This window comes from Vulpes vulpes, chromosome 1, assembly GCF_048418805.1.
Source record: "Vulpes vulpes isolate BD-2025 chromosome 1, VulVul3, whole genome shotgun sequence".
Lineage (NCBI taxonomy): Eukaryota > Metazoa > Chordata > Mammalia > Carnivora > Canidae > Vulpes > Vulpes vulpes.
In genome coordinates, this window is record NC_132780.1 from 115,408,796 (window position 1) to 115,428,198 (window position 19,403).

The 19,403-nt window shown below is 36.7% G+C and overlaps 1 protein-coding gene across 2 annotated transcripts in view; it reads right to left on the minus strand.

Annotated features, from left to right (window-relative positions):
* USF3 (upstream transcription factor family member 3) overlaps positions 1–19,403 on the minus strand; it is a 47,537-nt gene that overhangs the window by 18,022 nt on the left and 10,112 nt on the right. The window contains exons 2-4 of one of the 2 annotated variants that reach the window (XM_072723455.1): positions 4,700–4,815; positions 2,470–2,534; positions 1,939–1,967 (exon numbers count right to left, since the gene is read on the minus strand). In XM_072723455.1, coding sequence (XP_072579556.1) covers positions 1,939–1,967; positions 2,470–2,516 — 76 coding nt within the window. In that variant the 5' untranslated portion in view covers positions 2,517–2,534; positions 4,700–4,815. Of the gene's footprint in view, positions 1–1,938; positions 1,968–2,469; positions 2,535–4,690; positions 4,819–19,403 lie in introns of those variants that run through there. The other variant, XM_072723461.1, reaches the window with a different exon arrangement.

The window sequence follows — 19,403 nt, forward strand, 5'->3', positions numbered from 1 at the left end:
TGCCTTTTTACATGAGCAAGTGAGACCTACTTAGTTAGATTCCAGAACCTTAAAACACCGTTCAGGATGATTAGAAGGCATTTTTCAAATAGAACTAATAGCTATTAGTTATGCCTCAAAATTTCTACAGAGCTTTGTCTATTCATTTTGGCCACATAGGATTTTTCTCATCTAAGAAACTGAGCAACTGACAACATCTTAATCAAATTAACCAAGTATTCTGGGTTTACATGCTAAGACTTTAAAGATCATACGGAAGGGTCAAGAGAGTACAAGATGATCTAAATAATTTCAATAAGACACTATAAGTAGAAACATTATAGTCTTGGTTATTTTCTCTCAGAAAGGTTCTGAAACCTTCCTTTCTTACAAGATGCCAGTAATCCTAAGAGGATGATCTTGCATATTGACCATGGCAGGCCTTGTTTTGTAAAATACATACTTTTTGCTTCATAGTCTAGCAGTAAAGATAGCTTTTCAATGATATCTAATTACTCTCTCAAAATAAATTTCTATCAGGACATATTTATGACACCATCTCAGTTGACTCCAATAAAAATATTTAGCTTCTATGGCCAAGAAAGATTAAATTCATTTGGCCAAAAGACAGCAAAGTAATAAAGTATAGCTCACTTTTCTTCTGAATTCTCTAACAATAGTATTTGTTCTTATCTAAGAGTGGATTTTAAATGTGTGGAGGTGGAAAAAAACAAAACAAAACAAAACCAACATTAAGACTCTACCCCACAGTGATAAAGGGGAATTCAAAAGCAGGAAATTCCCATTTTGGTGAGCAGCAATAATTCCAACAGTGTTCACCACCTCTTTCCATAGACAAAAATTCCCCAGGGACCTTTCCTTAAGGAAAGAAAGATATCATTTATAGAGAAATAGATATTAACTTCTAAAATATTTTGTTTTAGATCTGGACTGTAGCCCCTGAAAAATAAAATGTTTTAAAATGTACCAAATTGTAAAAGTATGCACAACTACTTCTATGTTTATCCAGCTTTGGCCAATAATTTTGATATCTGACATAAAATCAAATCTTTCTTTTCTATATTTTTTCCTATAATTGAGGACTCCACAACTTCATTTAAGATTGTTCACATTTCGGGACACTTGGGTGGCTCAGTGGTTGAGCGTCTGCCTTCTACTCAGGTCATGATCCCAGGGTCCTAGGATCCAGTCCCACATCAGGCTCTCAACAGGGAGCCTGCTTCGCCTGCTTCTCCCTCTGCCTATGTCTCTGCCTCTCTCTCTATGTCTCTCATGAATAAATAAAGAAAATCTTTAAAAAAAAAAAAAAAAAAAAGACTTGACAGTTCAAGGACCTTTAATATCTACAGCCTGGGGGATCCCTGGGTGGCGCAGCAGTTTAGTGCCTGCCTTTGGCCCAGGGCGCGATCCTGGAGACCCGGGATCGAATCCCATGTCAGGCTCCCAGTGCATGGAGCCTGCTTCTCCCTCTGCCTCTCTCTCTCTCTCTCCCTCTCTCTGACTATCATAAATAAATAAAAAATTAAAAAAAAGTATCTACAGCCTGCTGCTCATCTCTCCCCTATTCCTCTAGGCAACCAGCCACCTCTGGAATTTCTGCAAAGACACATACTCTTTGTTCCATTTGAAGAGGTAGAACTGGAGTTCTTCAGTGAGTGAAATCACTTACAACACTAGTTCCAGGGGCATATTAATCTTTAATTTATCTAAATAGACAATGAATCAGAAGATAGTAAAGAAGGAGGCCATCTTCATGAGACTTAAGGGGCGTTATGTCAATTAAACAATAAAGGAACAAAAATAGTAAGGAACATTTTCCTAAAATATAATGAATCATGATTCTACGCTTGTAACATAGAAACTTACAAGCAACTACAGTATGCCTTCATTTTGAGTGCAAAAAGTGCTATCAAATAAAATTTAAATTGTTGTTTCTACCTGCATTGTGTGTCTCCCGGTTTTTCTTTCTGAAACAGAAAGTACAAATAAAAGAACATGAAAATTATGGGAATATATTTTTAACCACTCTTTATTTTGAGAACCATAAAAATAAATTTTATGAATTTGTATTTGTGATATTAACAAGAAACCATCTGAAGAAACATTTTCTTAATATATATTATGGTGTGAAAACCTAACTGCAGATAAATTGATACAAATTTAGAATCTACAATTTCTAGAAGTAACTAATTCTCTATTCTTCCACACCCAAAAATCATTGGTTGGCAAGTAAATTAATCATTGAAAAAACTTTATTTGAAAAACGTAATTAAAGAACTAGTTAAAGACAGGTAAATTTTAACTCTATAGTCCTTTCTGTAAATCTGTATTTATTTATCCACACATATTTCTGAAGAGTAATAGTTTTCTAGGCACCAAAATATAAGTTCCCTAAGGATTACCTATTTAGCAAAGATTCATTCTGCTTATTTGCCCAAACTATATTATTTTGGGACCAAGACTACATACCTGTGCTGTTTTTTTGTAGGAGTCTCATTCTCTGTCATTTCTGGCATGATTACAGTGATAGGAACCTACAAGGCATGGAAAGACCACCAGAAAGTTTAAAGATATACTAATATGTTAGAGTAGGTTAGTTTGAATATCAAAATGCTAAAAAACAAAAGTGACATCATGAAAAAGCACTGGCTTAACTGCCATGGAGAGAAAAAAAGTATAAGAAAACAGGACAAAAAACATAACTAGCAGATGGAGAGCATGGTGAAAGTCAAATGTGAGGTGTATCCAGAAAGTGCTTGAGAAGACTGGAATAGAAAAAGATCATTATGCAGTTAGAAATCTAGAAAGGTTTAAAGGCAGTGGGGATTTGTGCAAGACCTGGAAAGACAGGTAAAACATACTTGAGTTGGCAGAGGATGTTCTTTGTTCATGATACTGTTTGAAGTGTTCTACAGAATTTAAACTAGAACAATGGTCCTCCTCTCTGAACACAGAAAAAACAAAAGTGACAGGCGCACAAACATGTAATTAGTCTATGCATGGAAGCAGCCACTCACTCAATTCATTCATTTGTTTGCTAGCCTTTCTCAAACTACTAGAAGTCTTATGTTATCCTTCAGGAGTCATTAAACTCTGGGTAGAAGTATGAAAATTCTATTTGTATTTAAAATGTCAGGATAGTATGTTGGCAAATTGAACACCAATAAAAAATAAATTTATTATTAAAAAAATAAAAATAAAAATAAAATGTCAGGATACAGGACGCCTGAGGAGCTCAGTGGTTAAGCATCTGCCTTTGGCTCAGGGCGTGATCCTGGAGTCCTAGGATGGAGTTCCACATCAGGCTTCTACGTGGAGCCTGCTTCTCCCTCTGCCTATGTCTCTGCCTCTCTATGTCTTTCATGAGTGAATGAATAAAATCTTTAAAAAAATTTTTAAAAATTGAAAAAAAATTAAATGTCAGGATGCTAAAGAATATACGTATTATAGGGAAATATATTCATATGCCAAACAAAGCCTGAAAGCAAATACATGAAAAAATTTGTCATAGTTATGTAACGTCAACAATATTATAGGTGATTTCTTTCTCTTCTCTGATTTTCAAGAATTTCATAATGAAAACCTGAATGCTTTTAGATCTCAGGGACTGACAGCCTTTTAAAAGTGGTCTGTCCAGTTGGGATACCTGTTCTGGTGCACTGAAGGAGGTGCAAGTGCAGTTTCCCATTTTCGGAGTGTGGAATTAGAAGTCAGAAAGCATGGGATCCCTGGGTGGCGCAGCGGTTTGGCACCTGCCTTTGGCCCAGGGCGCAATCCTGGAGACCCGGGATCGAATCCCATGTCGGGCTCCTGGTGCATGGAGCCTGCTTCTCCCTCTGCCTATGTCTCTGCCTCTCTCTCTCTCTCTCTGTGTGTGTGACTATCATAAATAATAATAATAATAATAATAATAATAATAATAATAATAAAGAAAGCATGAGCTTAGGGGTGACTTGGTGGTTAAGAGTCCAGCTCTCGATTTCAGTTCAGGCCATGATCTGGGGGTTGTGGGATCGAGCCCATGTAGGTCCCTCACTAGGCATGGAGCCTGCTTGGGATCCTCTATCCCTTTGCCCCTCTTCCCACTCTCTATTCTAGTGTGCAGGCACCTGCATGTAGGCTCTCTCTTTAAAAATAAATAAATAAATAAATAAATAAATGAAAGAAAGAAAGAAAGAAAAACAGAAAGCATGGGTTTCAAATCTAGTTCTGCCATTTCCTAGCTGTGAGGTTCTGGGCAAGCTAGATAGCCTCTTGGAACCTCAGATATTCAGATGTTTTGTCTACAAAATGGATCATAATCAAAGCATCTAGACCATTGGCTTATTTTGAGAAAGGAATGAAAAATGAAGGGGGAACACAGCAGCACGGTGCCTAGCAGCAAAAAGAATTCGACAAATGTTAGCTATGAATAATAATGAAGGTATTTCAGGTGTAGCTTTGGCCCTGGAAAGGTGGAGGAAGGGTCCTGGAAAATAAGTAGAAGTGAATGCTGACAAGCTAATGACAGAAGTACTGGCTGAAGCAGCCCAAGGAAAAGTGTGCACTCAAGACTCACTGCCAGCAGCTTATTTCACCTTCTCCCTAACATCTGGGATGGCACACATCCGCCTATAAGCAACACACTCACATCAGATAAACACATAATGACGACATGGGATATATGAGTCAATAAAGAAATCCCTGTCACCTTTCTCACCCAAAGGCTTGCAGAATTTCTTCACTTTTGATTCCTGGCTTCCAACGCCTCCCGTCTCTGATCCAAATCTATCATCTTCTGCCAGAAGATGGTCTATAAGTTCTGTTTTCTTCTTACTACACAAGAGAAAAATCAGTGGATGTTTATAGTTGCTAGGTTTCCATTAGCACCACATAAAACAAGGACTGGCAACCTATGGCATGCAGATTTTCAGTAGCATACAGAAGGACCCTGAATTCTCCCTACCACTTGAAAGCTAATGAATGTACTTGCTATAAAAAGTCATTCTCCAGTGGGTTGCCCATGTGCCCCACCCCCTAAAAAATGGCAGCAAGTACCTATAACCATTGGATGGTTCCCAGGAGATTCTTTTCTCTCAGACATGCTCCCAGCCCCTCAAGTTCTTACTTTACTCCACCTGGGTCCTACGCTAAGCTCTGCCCTCAATTCTAAAATTATCTTCCCTCAATTTCCTACTTCCCTCTTCTCTGTTGTGATAGTGACTGAGAATTTACTCAAGGGTCTCCCCTGAGGGCAGTGACACTAGAAGACAGCCTTTAGATTGGTACATTCTATAGGCTCTGAAACATGTGCATTTGGGGGCTTCTTCCCTAAGGAGAAGCGCTGGGTAGGGCCCAGGAATCTGTATTTTCAACAAAGTGCTAGTTAAAAACTACAAATTGTCAGCCCATCCCCCACCCCACCCACTGAATCAGTCACTACGGGAGGTATTTTAATCTTTAAGGGAGGAGACTGAAATTTAATGAATGCCACCAGGAGATTCCTATCAGGAAAATTTAGAAAGGCAGGTATCTTTAGTTGGTGGAATTTCAGGCATCTGACTGATAGCCTATCCTGGGGGTGGGCGGGCGGGCAGGGGGAGGGGGCGTATTATTTGGGATGTGTCAAGAGAGCTGAACATATAATTTCACCTATAAACCCATAAAGTCAGATTTCCTGTATATCCATGAGTCAGCATTTGGTCATTTGTGTCACAGTTCTAGTTGTTCCTCTGGAGCACTTTTGAAAGTTTGTAGCTTCATGTTCCATTTAAGATGCATGAAGTTCCAATCTTCTTAACTTCTAGAATCTTAAATTAAGTAATACTAGAGGCCTATCACATAAGTAAACATATTCATTGCATGGGGGTGGGGGGAGGTGGGAGGCCGGGATTTACCTGAAAGGTATATCAGCCAGTTTACACAATGTCACTATAAAGATCTATTTCAAACCACATTTTAACCAATTCAATTACATCTATCAATGCACAATTGTTTCCATACATTACTCCTGATATTAAAATTGCATTCCGCACATTAAAAAAGAACACTTATTGAAATAATAAACTATATAATATTGTCATACATCCTTGTCCACGGATTCATTAACCTCCTTATAAGGAAATGTTACTTTTAATACAATATTTATATAATTAAATACGAATCTTGCTACAAAATATTTTAAAATATTTAAAGTGCCACCATGAATTTTTAAAGAAAAATTTCAAAATGTTAATTAGTAATCTATGAATTACTGTTTTTTATAGGAAGAAAGAATTGTTTCTGAAGTTAGTTAAATCCAACGGTTCTCAAAGCATAGTTCTGAGATCAATTGTAACAAAATCACAACTTTTAAAACTGCTTTTGACCCTTGCAGGAAAATTTACACATGGTAAAATGCACAATTCTTAAGTGTTAACATTCAGTGAGTGCTGACTAATGCACACACCTGTGTGCCCAACTCCTATCAAGGTACAGAACATTACCATCACTGGAGTAAGTTCTCATGACATTACCTAATCAATACCTTCCCCTACACCCACAAAGACAACCAGTGTTCTCATTTTTTTCAGCACTGAACTTTATAATGCATTAACTGAGGATTCTGTTGTGTCAAGCTTTCACTAAGCATAATGTTTCTGAAATTTATTCAGCAGTTTGTTCCTTTTTATTGCTGAGTATCAATGTATAATTGTGTGGGAGTTTATAGTTCAGTTTGTTTACTCACTTTTCTGTTGATGAACACCTGGGCTGTGTTTTGGCCACTATGAATAAAGTTTTGGCCACCCATGAACATTCTTGCGTAACATTTTTCATGGATATAGTCTTTCTTTCTGTTGAGTAAATATCTAGGAATGGAAATGCTTATTATACACCCTACAGTTCTACTCCTAAGGATCTACCCAAGAGAAAAAAAGTATCTCCACAAAAAAGACTTCTGCATATTTTATTTATTTGAGAGACAGCGAGAGCAAGAGAGATCTTAGAAGGAGATGGAGAAGCAGACTCGGTCACCCCGGAGTGGAGAGCCTGATGCAAGGCTTGATCCCAGGACCCTGAGCCGAGATCATGACTTGAGCTGAAGACAGATGCTTAACCAACTGAGCCACCCAGGTGCCCCCTCAAAAAGGCTTTTTTTTTTTTTTTTTTTTTTTTTTTTTTTATGATAGTCACACACAGAGAGAGAGAGAGGCAGAGACAGAAGCAGGCTCCATGCACCGGGAGCTCGACGTGGGATTCGATCCCTGGTCTCCAGGATCGCGCCCTGGGCCAAAGGCAGGCGCCAAACCGCTGCGCCACCCAGGGATCCCCTAATTTTAAGTAATTTAAATTAAATAGTTACATGTAGCTAGTGGTTACCATATTGGGCAGCACAGGGAATTTTAAAAATCATTTAAAAGAAGATAAATTTAAAAGTTGGTTAACAAATGTCAACTTCCTAGTTTTGATATATGTCACTACTAGGGGAAAGAACATCACTAGTGCATGGATTCAATAGTACATAACATTTTTGTAACTTTGAATCTATAATTATTTTATTTATTGATTTTTTTGGTTTTTAAACTATAATTATTTTTTGTTTTTATCAATTTGCCAACATATAGTATAACACACAGTGCTCATCTCATCATGTGCCCTCCTTAAAGTCTGTCACCCAATTACTGTACTCCCCACACCCCCCTCTCCTTCTGCAAACGTTTGTTTGTTTCCCAGAGTTAGGAGTCTCTCATGGTTTGTCTTCCTCTGTAATTCTTCCCCAGTTTTCCCCCCTTCCCTTATGGTTCCTTTCACTATTATATTCCACATATGAGTGAAACCATACGGTAACTGTCTTTCTCCGACTAACTTATTTCACTTAGCATAATACCCTCCAGTTCTGTGGATGTAAATGGTAGGTATTCATCCTTTCTGATGGCTGAGTAATATTCCATTGTGTGTGTGTGTGTGTGTGTGTGTGTGTGTGTGTATACACATACCACATCTTCTTTATACATTCATCTGTTGAAGAACATCCTGACTCCTTCCACAGTTTGGCTATTGTGATCATTGCTGCTATAAACATTGGGGTGCAGGTGTCCCATCATTTCACAACATCTGTATCTTTGGGGTAAATACCCAGTAGTGCATGGATATTAATTAGCTTAGCTGTGGTAATCATTTCATAATGTATAAATAGATATCAGATGTTTTCTCACTGTATACCTTAAATATATACAATATTTGTCAATGATACCTTAATAAAACTGGCAAAAATACATGTTTATATTCAAAAGTGTACTTTTACCTCACAGATTGCTGGTAGGAATGTAAAATGATATCATCATTTTGGAAAACAGTTTGGCAGTTCCTCAAATAGGTAAAACACAGAATCACTCTATGATCCAGCGATGCCACCTAGGTATATACCCAAAAGGACTGAAAAAAACTTCACACAAAAACTTGTACAGGGATGTTTGTTGCAGCAATACTCATAATAGCCAGTGAATTGAAACAAGCCCAATGCTCATGTGAATAACGAATGGATTTGTAAAATGTGCTATGTCCACACAAGAGAATATTATGCAGCGATACAAAGATATAAAGTACAGATACATGCTACAGCCTGGGTAACACATGAAAACATTATGTTAAGTGAAAGAAGCCTAACATAAAAGGTCACATACTGCATAATTCCATTTATATGAAATGCCCAGAAGCAAATCCATAGAGACAGAAAGTAGATTTATGGTTGTCAGGAGTGGGGAGAGGGAACAAGGGGTGATGGCTAATGGGTAGGAGTTTCTTTTAGGGATGATGCTCTTGAACTGGATTGTGGAGATGACTGCAGAACTTCGTCAATGTGCTCAAAAGCACTAAATTATATGCTTTAAAAGAGTGAGTTTTGTGACACATCAATTACACCTTAATAAAAAATATAGATAAAAAACAAAGGGAAAAAAAGGGAAAGCAAAAAATTGTGCTACAAATATAAAATGTTTGACATCTCCAGATTTAATCAATGTTCTGTTCATAAACACTTTAAAAATTATTTTGAGACAAATAATGATATAACTATTTTATACACACAACCTCATCTCATATTCGCTAATTTATAAGGTAAGTGGCATTGAAATAATTTAGTAATTTGTCCACATCACACAGCTAAATGGTGAGGCAGGATTCTAATTTAATACTATCTGACTCTACTAAGTCCTTAACTATTTTCATAGTGCTTCTCTACCTCCTCTACCTCCGCAGCAAAAAAAAAAAAAAAAAAAAAAAAAAAAAGAAAGGAAAAGAAAAAAAAGAAAAGAAAAGAAAAGAAAACACAGTATGGTACATTTTAACAAAACCATGTCTTCAACTATTATATTCCTTCTGTTTCAATTTATATCTTATTGTCCTGAACAATAAGTGGTAATATCTAGCCCAAAAAACTTATTTTCTCATAAGGCCCCTGCTCACAGAAAACAAAACCTCAATCAGAGGCCATATGCAAATAAAAAGCAACTTGATTTATAGTTTTCTCATAAAACAAAATATTCAAATAATCTGCTTTAGACAGGTGTTAAATTTTTGAAATAGAATTCTACTGTCAGGCACTATTTAGAAAGACTGAAAAGAAAAAAGAGGGTTCACAATTTTAAAAACTACTACAAATTTACAGTAACCAAGATAGTGTGGTACTGGCATAAAGAAAGACACACAGATCGATGGAATCGAATTAAGAGCCCAGAAATAAACCCTTATATTTGTGGCGAAGTAGTTTTCAACAAGGATGCCAAAACCATTCAATGGGGGAACAAACAACATTTTCAACAAATGATGCTGGGGCAATGAGATATTCGCATGCAAGAGAATAAAGTTAGATCCCTATCTTATAACACATGCAAAAATTAACTTGGAAAGAATCAGATCAAAAAAAATAAGAAAGAAAGAATCATATCATGGTTCAACATAATAGCTAACACTTTAAAACTCTTAGATATGAAACCAAAAGCACAACGACACAAGAAAAATATAAATATATTAGATTTCAAAATTAAAGATTTTTCATGCTCAGAGGACACCATCAAGAAAGTGAAAAAAATAATCCATAGAATGGGAGAAAATATTGACAAATCATGTCTCTAATAAGGAAACTGTATATAGGCTATGTAAAGAACTCTTACAAGTCAATAATTAAAAGACAACCCCCCCCAAAAAAAAACACAACCCAATTTGGGGCGCCTGGATGGCTCCATTGGTTGGGTGTCTGCCTTCGGCTCAGGTCACGATCCTGGAGTCCTAGGATTGAGTCCTGCATCAGGCTCCCTACTCAGTGGGGAGCCTGCTTCTCCCCCAGCTCTGTCCCCTGTTCATGTTCTCTCGCCTGCTCACTTTCTCAAATAAATAAAATCTTAAAAAAAGAAAAAAAGGCAACCCAATTTAAAAATGGGCACAAAATCTGAATAGATGTTTCTCCAAGGAAAATATAAAAACGGCCAATAAACACATGAAAAGATGTTCAGTAACATTTGCCATTAGGAAAATATAAATAAAAATCATGTATTGTGCACCTGGGTGGCTCAGTCAGTTAAGCGTCTGCCTTCGGCTCAGGTCATGATCTCAGGGTCCTGGGGTGGGCCCAACCTAGCATGGGGCTCCCTGCTCAGTGGGGAGTCTGCTTTTCCCTCTCCCTCTGCACTTCCTCCACTCTGCCCTGCTCATGCTCTCTCTTTCTCAAATAAATAAATAAAATCTTAAAAAACAAAAAAACAAACATATGAGATATGACCTCATATCTGCTAGGATGGCTAAAATAAAAATGACGATCCATAACAAGTATTGGTGAAAATGTAGAGAAATTGGAGCTCTCATATATTGCCGGTGGGATTAAAAAAATGGTACCGCCACTATGGAACAATTTGGCAGTTCCTCAAAATGTTACACATAGTTACCATATGACCAAGCATTTCTACTCCTAGATATTATCAAGATAACTGAAAACAATTGTTCACATACAAAAACTTGTACATGAAGAATATTCGTCATCTCTAAGAAGAGAAAATCCAAATGCATATGAACTGATGAAGGGATAAATAAATTGTGATATATTCACACTACAGAATATAACTCAACAATAAAAAGGAAAGAAGTACTGATACCTTCTACAGCATGGATGAACTTTGAAAACATCATGCAATGTGAAGGAAGCCAACCACAGAAAACTGCATATTGTATGATCCCATCTACTTTAAATTCTAGAACATGAAAATTTATAGAGATTGAAAGTAAATTAGTGTTTGCCAGGAGCTGAGGAAGATGAGGAATGTCTGCTAAGGGGGTCTGGGAGTATAGGGAAAGTGTTTGTTCTTTTGGCGATGATGAGATGTTTTAAAATTAGATTATGGTGATGGTTTCACAACTCTGCAAATATACTAAAAACCAATGAATTTCACTTTAAACTTTATGGTATGTGAATTGTATCTCAATCATTCTGTTTAAAAAGGAAAAGAAACCGTTTGATGCAAATCTCTTTGGGTAATTTGAAATTCTCGTTCATCTTTTTCATCAGTTTATTATGTGAAGCTCTGAAACACCCAGAGTGTAAACTACAGAATCTGAGATCTTACAGCCTGGATTCACTATTCATAGGACCAGTTTCAATCTATTTTCATGGCATGGAATAGCAGGAATCAGTGGATTCAGGATGATTTTTCTCCTGACAGGACTTTAAACTGCTCCCATCGCCCACTGAAGACAGCCCCCTCCTCATTGTACAGTTCCATGTCTCCGTTTCCTAAATTTAAAAAACCCAGAATTTATGAAGATTTAAAATTTTTAATTAAAAAAATCTATTTATACATCTAATTGTTTTCAGTATAAAATTCTATCTCATTACCAATCATCCCCAATTTTCCTACTACAGAGGAAATGTGAAGCTACCAAAAATAAGTACTAGCATTTTAAACTAGGTCTAATTGTTCAGGGGCAAATTGTGTTTTTTTTCCACCAAGAACCAAATTAGTGGTAAAGATTAAATTCTGTCTTTGATACAATGAAGAAAAATCTAACTCTTAGCATCAAGTTTTCAAATTAGAATTAAAAGGTCTTAGTTGAAAACATTTTTTGGCACATTGCTTAAACATAATTTGTCCATAGTTTGTGGGAAATCTTTTTAACCGCTATACTTAATTCCATTTTATTGTTGCTTAATGAATTCTTAAGTATTTACAATTATTTATAATGCTTTATGGAATGCCTACATAGGCAGTTTTTAAATGTGTTCTATTTCTTTATCTGAAATCTCTAGCAAATCCTTAGCTCTCTCCAATCAAAATGACTTAACCCACTGAACTAGAACATGATCCATGGAAATGATAACATAACTAAGCTTAAATCTCTGGTCTGAGTCACAGCCATTTATATCCCTAATGTAATTGAAATAAATATAATTTTATACTCTACAACTGCTTATTTAAGTTTTTAACACTTTCCTTATAATAAAAAGAACATATACCTAGAAAACAAAGCCAGACATAAAGAAAAAAATGAAACTACTCTCAATCACATCACTTGACCAGAATTCACAAGAATTATTGCTGATGTTCTTATATATTTCTTATGGATTTTTTTTCTGCATAAGACTGATTTTTTACAAATGTTAGACCATAAGCAATTTTGCATTCTACACTTTACTTGAGGTGAGCATTTCTGTCATTAAATATACAAAATCGTGATTATAGTTTTTATGTTTGACATTATGGACACATATGCTCTAATTTCTTATTTAATGCTTTAGGCATCTTTGCTTTCCGTATTGTGCTGTAGGAGTTATTATTTGCATTTACCACCTTCAGCATATTTTAAGTTAAGAACCCTCTATCTAGAATGTCTTATTACCTGGTCTACCTGTTCAACTCACTATATCATGAAATCTGGCACATCTGTGTTATATAGTTCAGAGACAGCACAGGGTGCTTTTTAGAGCCCAAAGAATCCTTCCTTTCTGTTTGGTTTCAGCAGCTGCTTTCCATCATGGTGGGTAGTTGAGGACTTATAAATTTATGAGTGTACTATGTTGTCTTCTGCTTTGTGTAACTGCTATCAGAAGTCCTCATTTCTTCTGCTATTACAGACATCCTACGTCCTCTAACAGTATCTGTTGGCTCCTTCCTGTCACTCGTATCACCATCCATGCTTGGTGCTTAATTAGTCAGGGTGGTTCCCAAATGCCAACCCAGAGATACTACAACATATAAAAGAAAAGGAAATGAACAAAGTCCTGCCCCTGGAGCTTTCACTGTGAAGTTGAATCAAACTGTCCCTCAAGAAAAAGAAATAAGCCAAAGGTTTTAAATGTTTATTTACAAACTATACAAGCAACCAATTTGTTTAAAAATTATTTTCAGGGCAGCCAGGGTGGCTCATCAGTTTAGCACCGCCTTCGGCCCAGGGTGTGATCCTGGAGGCCCAGAATCAAGTCCCACATCAGGCTCCCTGCATGGAGCCTGCTTCTCCCTCTGCCTGTGTCTCTGCCGAGATCTCTCGCTCTGTGTCTCCCATGATTAAATAAATCTTTAAAATAAAAAGTAAGTAAATAAATAAATTTCAAAGAGTACAGAAATATATAAAGTTAAACGGAAAAGTTATTCTGTTCTACAATCATGCTTTCCAGGAATACCCACTGTAAACAGTTTGGAATTTATTAGATCCTTTTCTTGCTCTTGTCCATACAAACTACAAACACTCCTGGCTAAGAAATTATATCTAGATTTCATGCATTAAGTTTTAAAAACTCGGGGTGCCGGGTGGCTCAGTCAGTTGAGTGTTCAACTCTTGACTTTGGCTCAGGTGATAATATAGGGGTTGTGGGATCGAGCCCCACATCAGGCTCTGCACTCAGCAGGGGAGTCCGCTTGAGATTATCTCTCCCTCCCCAACTTCTTCCTAAAATAAATAATCTTTAAAAAATTCAGTTGTAAAAGTAATCCTTGCTCTTTGTAAAAAATTTTAAAAGCACAAAGCATATGAAGTATGAACACCCCTCTGCTTTTAACAGTCTGGTGGTTTAATTCCAGACATTTTACCTATTAAATCCAAACAATTATGTATGTACAGGACATATTAGTAATTGTAACACTGAAAGAGCAGGACACATAAAATGCAATAACTACAAAATACCTTCCATTGCCAATACAAATCTCTATGGGGTGATCCTCCTCCTTGGGTAAAATTTAGGGTGGATCCCATGACTTTACTGATCACAATTATACAATAAAAGTCCTGTAGTCATTTTTAGTCACAATCCATTGAGAATATTTCAATATGGTTCCTTTGATGTGGGTAATGCCTCTCCCAATACTATCTCTTACATTCTCTCCCCAACCCCCAGCATCTGCTTTTGTCCTTAAGGCTCCAGTCTCTTTCTGCTGAGGTCACCCTGCCGCTGATGGAAGGCCTGTGGCAGAGTACCCAGATCAACTCCTCCTGACATATTGTGGACCCATATCTGTTACCTCTCTGATGCAGAAACATGTACCTCTCTGGATGCAACAATGTCTAGAAACTTACTATATAAGTCATATTCATGTATGTGCAAAGGGACATTATTCAAAGATATATTTTTTAAGATTTTAAAATTTATTTTTCATGAGAGACAGAGAGGCAGCAAGAGAAGCAGGCTTCCTGTGGGAGCCCAGGATCCCAGGATCACCCCCTGAGCCAAAGGCAGACAATCAACCACTGAGCCACCCAGGCACCCCAAGGACATTCTTTATAAAATTGTTTCAAGTAGCAAAGGACAAGGAAACACCCCAAAAGTTCATCAAAAGAATTTTTTTTTTTTTTTTTTTTTTTTTTTTTTTTTTTTTTAAGGAGGAGAATGATTGGGGGCACTCAGGTGGCAGTTAGGAAGCTGACCCTTGGTTTTGGCTCAGATCATGACCTTGGGGTTGTGAGATCAAACCCTGTATCAGGCTCCACGCTCAGCTGGGAGTCTGCTTGGGAGTCAATCTCTCTCGCCCTCTGCCCTTCCTCACTGCTAAATAAATAAAGAGGGGTGCCTAGGTGGCTTAGTTGGTTGAGCGTCAACTCTTGGTTTTGGTTCAGTTCATGATCTCAGGGTCATGTGACTGAGCCCCTGGGCTGGGGTCTGCACTCAGCAGAGTCAGCTTGAGATTCTCTCCCTCTGCTCCTCCCCACCTCCCCCACCCCCCACACTCTCTAATAAATACATAAAATCTTTTTTAAAAGAATGATTAAATATGTCACAGTATTATTTTGAATCATCTGAAATTGCCCACATTTGACCTTTTCTCCCTCTAGAAACTACATGTCAGATGGTTCAATCTAAAATAGATTGAATCAGGCAGCCCGGGTGGCTCAGCGGTTTAGCACCGCCTTCAGCCCAGGGTGTGGTCCTCTAGAGACCCCAGATCAAGTTCCACGTCAGGCTCCCTGCATGGAGCCTGCTTCTTCCTCTGCCCGAGTCTCTGCTTCTCTCTCTCTCATGAATAAATAAATAAAATCTTTAAATAAATAAATTGGATTGAATCATAATGTCTAAATATTCAATCTAAATATATATGTATGTCTGTACATATGTGTAATATAAATAAAATGTATGTATATATGTATAATTATAAAATGGGCTGTATTGTGTCTCCCCTAAATTCATGTTTAAGTCCTAAACCCTAGTACCCTGGAATGTGACTGGATCCTATCTGGAGATAGGATCATTAGAGGTAATTAAATTAAAATGGGTCATTAGAGTGGACCCTAATTTAGTATGACTAGTGTCCTTATAAGAAAAGGAGATTAAGGGGTGCATTCGTGGCTCAGTCAGTTGAGCTTCCGTCTTCAGCCCAGGTCATGATCTCAGGGTCCTGGGATGGAGCCCCAAGTCGGGCTCCCTGCTCAGTGGGGAGTCTGCTCCTCCCTCACTCTCCTTCTGTCCCTACTCGTGTGCTTTCTCTCTTGCTCACACTTTCTCTCAAATACATAAAATATTTTTAAAAAGAAGAAAAGGAGATTAAAACACAGACCACACAGACATGGAAATGACCCAGTGAAGACACTCCAAGAAGGCACCCATCTACAAGTCAAGAGGAGAGGCCTCAGAAGAAATCAAACCCGCTGACACCTTGATCTTGGACTTCTAGCCTCCAGAGCTACAAGAAAATATTTCTTGTTTAAGCTTCCCACTCTGTGGTATTTTATGGCAGCCCTAGCAAACTATATTTTATATACAGTATATATAAATATACATATATACACACACACCCATATACATATATATTTATATGTATATATTTTTTTATTTAAAAAGCTATAAACTTATACATAATACTATCCTCTGGGATGGGGAGAAGAATATATATGTATATGCTACAAATGCACAGAATTTCTCTGGAAGGATCACCTTTGAAAAGGGGAATGGGGAAAGGGCATGAGAAAAACCTACTGTATATCCTTATATAGAATTTTAATCCTCTGCCACATGTATGCATTTTCTCTTCTACAGTATGAATTAACTTTTCAGTCTTTCTAACAAATGTATTTAAGACTATAATATTTACTCAAGGTACAATTCTGTCAATTGCCGAATAGTCGTTAATTTCTAAATAGTATGTAGTTTCAGCTAAATTTTAAATTATTTTAAAAAATACTATATTGAAAAACAAAAAAGTAAATACTACCCCAACTACATCCATTTTTTGTGGGGAAGAAATTAAAGTCCCCACCACCATCTATTCTGTTTTACTCTCCTAGTTGGGAATCAATTTGAAACCAATTTTCTTGATATTATCACATGCACATAAATTTTTTTATAAAAATGAAATAATTCCATATATGTCACTGAAACATGCTTTATTTTTAGTTAGAAATATAAACATCTTTCTAGGTAAGTAAATATCAATTTACCTTATTCTTTCTAATATGTACATAGTGTTATGTAGCACAGAGCCATACTTTATTTAGCTGTTCTCCATTGACCAATACTCATTTTTTCCCTTTTCCTCTTTTATTATTTTTGCTACTAAAGACAATCCTGAAAAAAAGACTGCAATCAACATCTTTTGAGCTCTTCTCAGTCCAAAGGGCAACAAGATATCTTATTATTGTTTAACTTTCATCTCCTTGATGACTAGTGAGACTGAATACCCTTTCACATGTTATGAATCCTTTATATTTTTTCTGTGATTTGCTTTTTATTATCTTGACTTCTTCTTCCTTGTAATTTCAACTTTCACATCCTCTTCAACCTGAGTTGAAATAGTTTTCCAAGTAGTTGTATTTCTTTTTTTGGCTCCACCTTTGTTAACTTATATGTGTGTATGTGAACTGTTCCCTTGTATTATGATTGGCAATAAATAGTACCTAATTTTTAGGGGTGCCTGGCTGGTCAGTTAGTAGAGCATGCAGTAACAAGTTTGGGTGTGGAGGTTACCTAAATAAACTTTTTTCAAAAAGTATCTAATTTTTAGAATTTGAGAGTTTCTTTACAGCCCTCTTACATGATGTATTTTTGTTAAGTGTTACATGAGTATTTGAGAAGAGTGTGTATTATTATCTCCTTAGGTAAAAAGTTATATTAAATATTTTTAAAAGTCGATGTTTGCTCTTTGGAATAAATTTTGATAACAAATTACTGTGCATTTTCTTCTACTCAACATTTGCCCCCAGAGCATGCATATTTCTTTTTAAAACTTCTGCATTATTTTGTTTTATATTTGTCTGAAGTCACCCCAGCTGGAGATTTGGTTCTATACCATCTAAGAGCCTTTTTTGAAAAAAGAAGGGAAAAAAAAAAAAGAGAGAATTTATTCCAGTCATATTTATTGTAAATATTGTCCCTGATGGTCATATTCTGTTCTCTCCCCACCACCATTTTTTTTACTTTTCCTTGCCTCATACTTTATTTTCCTCAATACCTGTTTTCCTACTTTATCTGCTTGATTTATGAATCTCCCTAACAATTTTGAGAAACATACTACAGTGGACATTTATTTGGTATTTTCTCCTCTCCACTTCATGAAATTCCCCCATTTTCACTTATGTATGTACCTCTAAATCAGCCTTTGTGCTTCAGTGGTAGTGGCTGGCAGGTCTTGGCAAGTGATTTTTTTTTCTGGGCACAGTGACTGGTCTCAAATTGGTCCAAACATAACAAACTTCAGGACTTTTCTTTGATGGTGTGGGTAGCTATGCTCTTTCCCTTTCCAATTTAAAGAGAAAACATATAATTTCAAATACAGACATCTTGCAAAAGAAAGAAGCCAGTTTAAGGATGAAAGTGTACACAAAGAAAAGCAAAGCTGAGAGGATAAAGCTGAGAGAAAAGGAACTGCTTATTGATAACTAAAGTATCTTAATATTAAAATTTAAATATTAAATTAAAACAGTATGATCTCCTCCCCTCCCACTAAAGGTTTTAACATACTCTATGTTACCCACCAACTGTCCACTGCCCGTCTCCCATGCCAGACACTTACTACAATTGTGTAGAATTTTAGCTCTAGAGTGGTTAGTTCTCCTAGAACTATTTTGCAAGTCCAATAGCTCATAATTTTCTTCTTTGTCCTCTTGTACCATATTTTAGAAGAACTCCTTGGTTTCACTATCTAGTTCATTAGTCATCTACTGTAACTATGCTGCTATTCAGCCTGCTACCGAAGTTTTTATTTCAGAAAACATGTTTCTAATTTCCAAAAACTTTCTTGTTCTCACTTCTTAGAGAAATGAACACTCATTGCTATTTTACGGAGATTACATGCTCTCGAACTTTTTAGGATATTTTTGGACAAAAATGTTATCTTTTGTCTATTATATTCAATTTGTTTTCTCAAAGGTCAATTCCTCCTTCTGTTCAGCTTAAAGTCACTTTTTCTTGCTGAAAGAGTGGTTTTCCTTAAATATTTAGTGAGTCAGTTAACTGAATTGGCAGATGAAGCTGGTTAGGTTTCCCTAACACAGTGGTTCTCAATTCTGCATGCACTATAGAAGTCACCTTTTTAAAGAAAGCTCCCTATTTGATTTTAATGTGTATCTACTACTAAGAATCAGTACTTTAATACACGTAAAAATTACTCTTCTCTACCATGAATGTCCACGCTGAGTTTAAGAGTTCTGGCTGATGGGTAGCCTGCACTCTTAAATTCTGCATGCACTATAGAAGTCACCTTTTTAAAGAAAGCTCCCTATTTGATTTTAATGTGTATCTACTACTAAGAATCAGTACTTTAATACACGTAAAAATTACTCTTCTCTACCATGAATGTCCACGCTGAGTTTAAGAGTTCTGGCTGATGGGTAGCCTGGGTGGCTCAGCGGTTTGGCACCGCCTTCAGCCCAGGGCTTGATCCTGGAGACCCAGGATTGAGTCCCACATTGGGCTCCCTGTATGGAGCCTGTTTCTCCCTCTGCCTGTGTCTCTGCATCTCTCTCTGTGTCTCTCATGA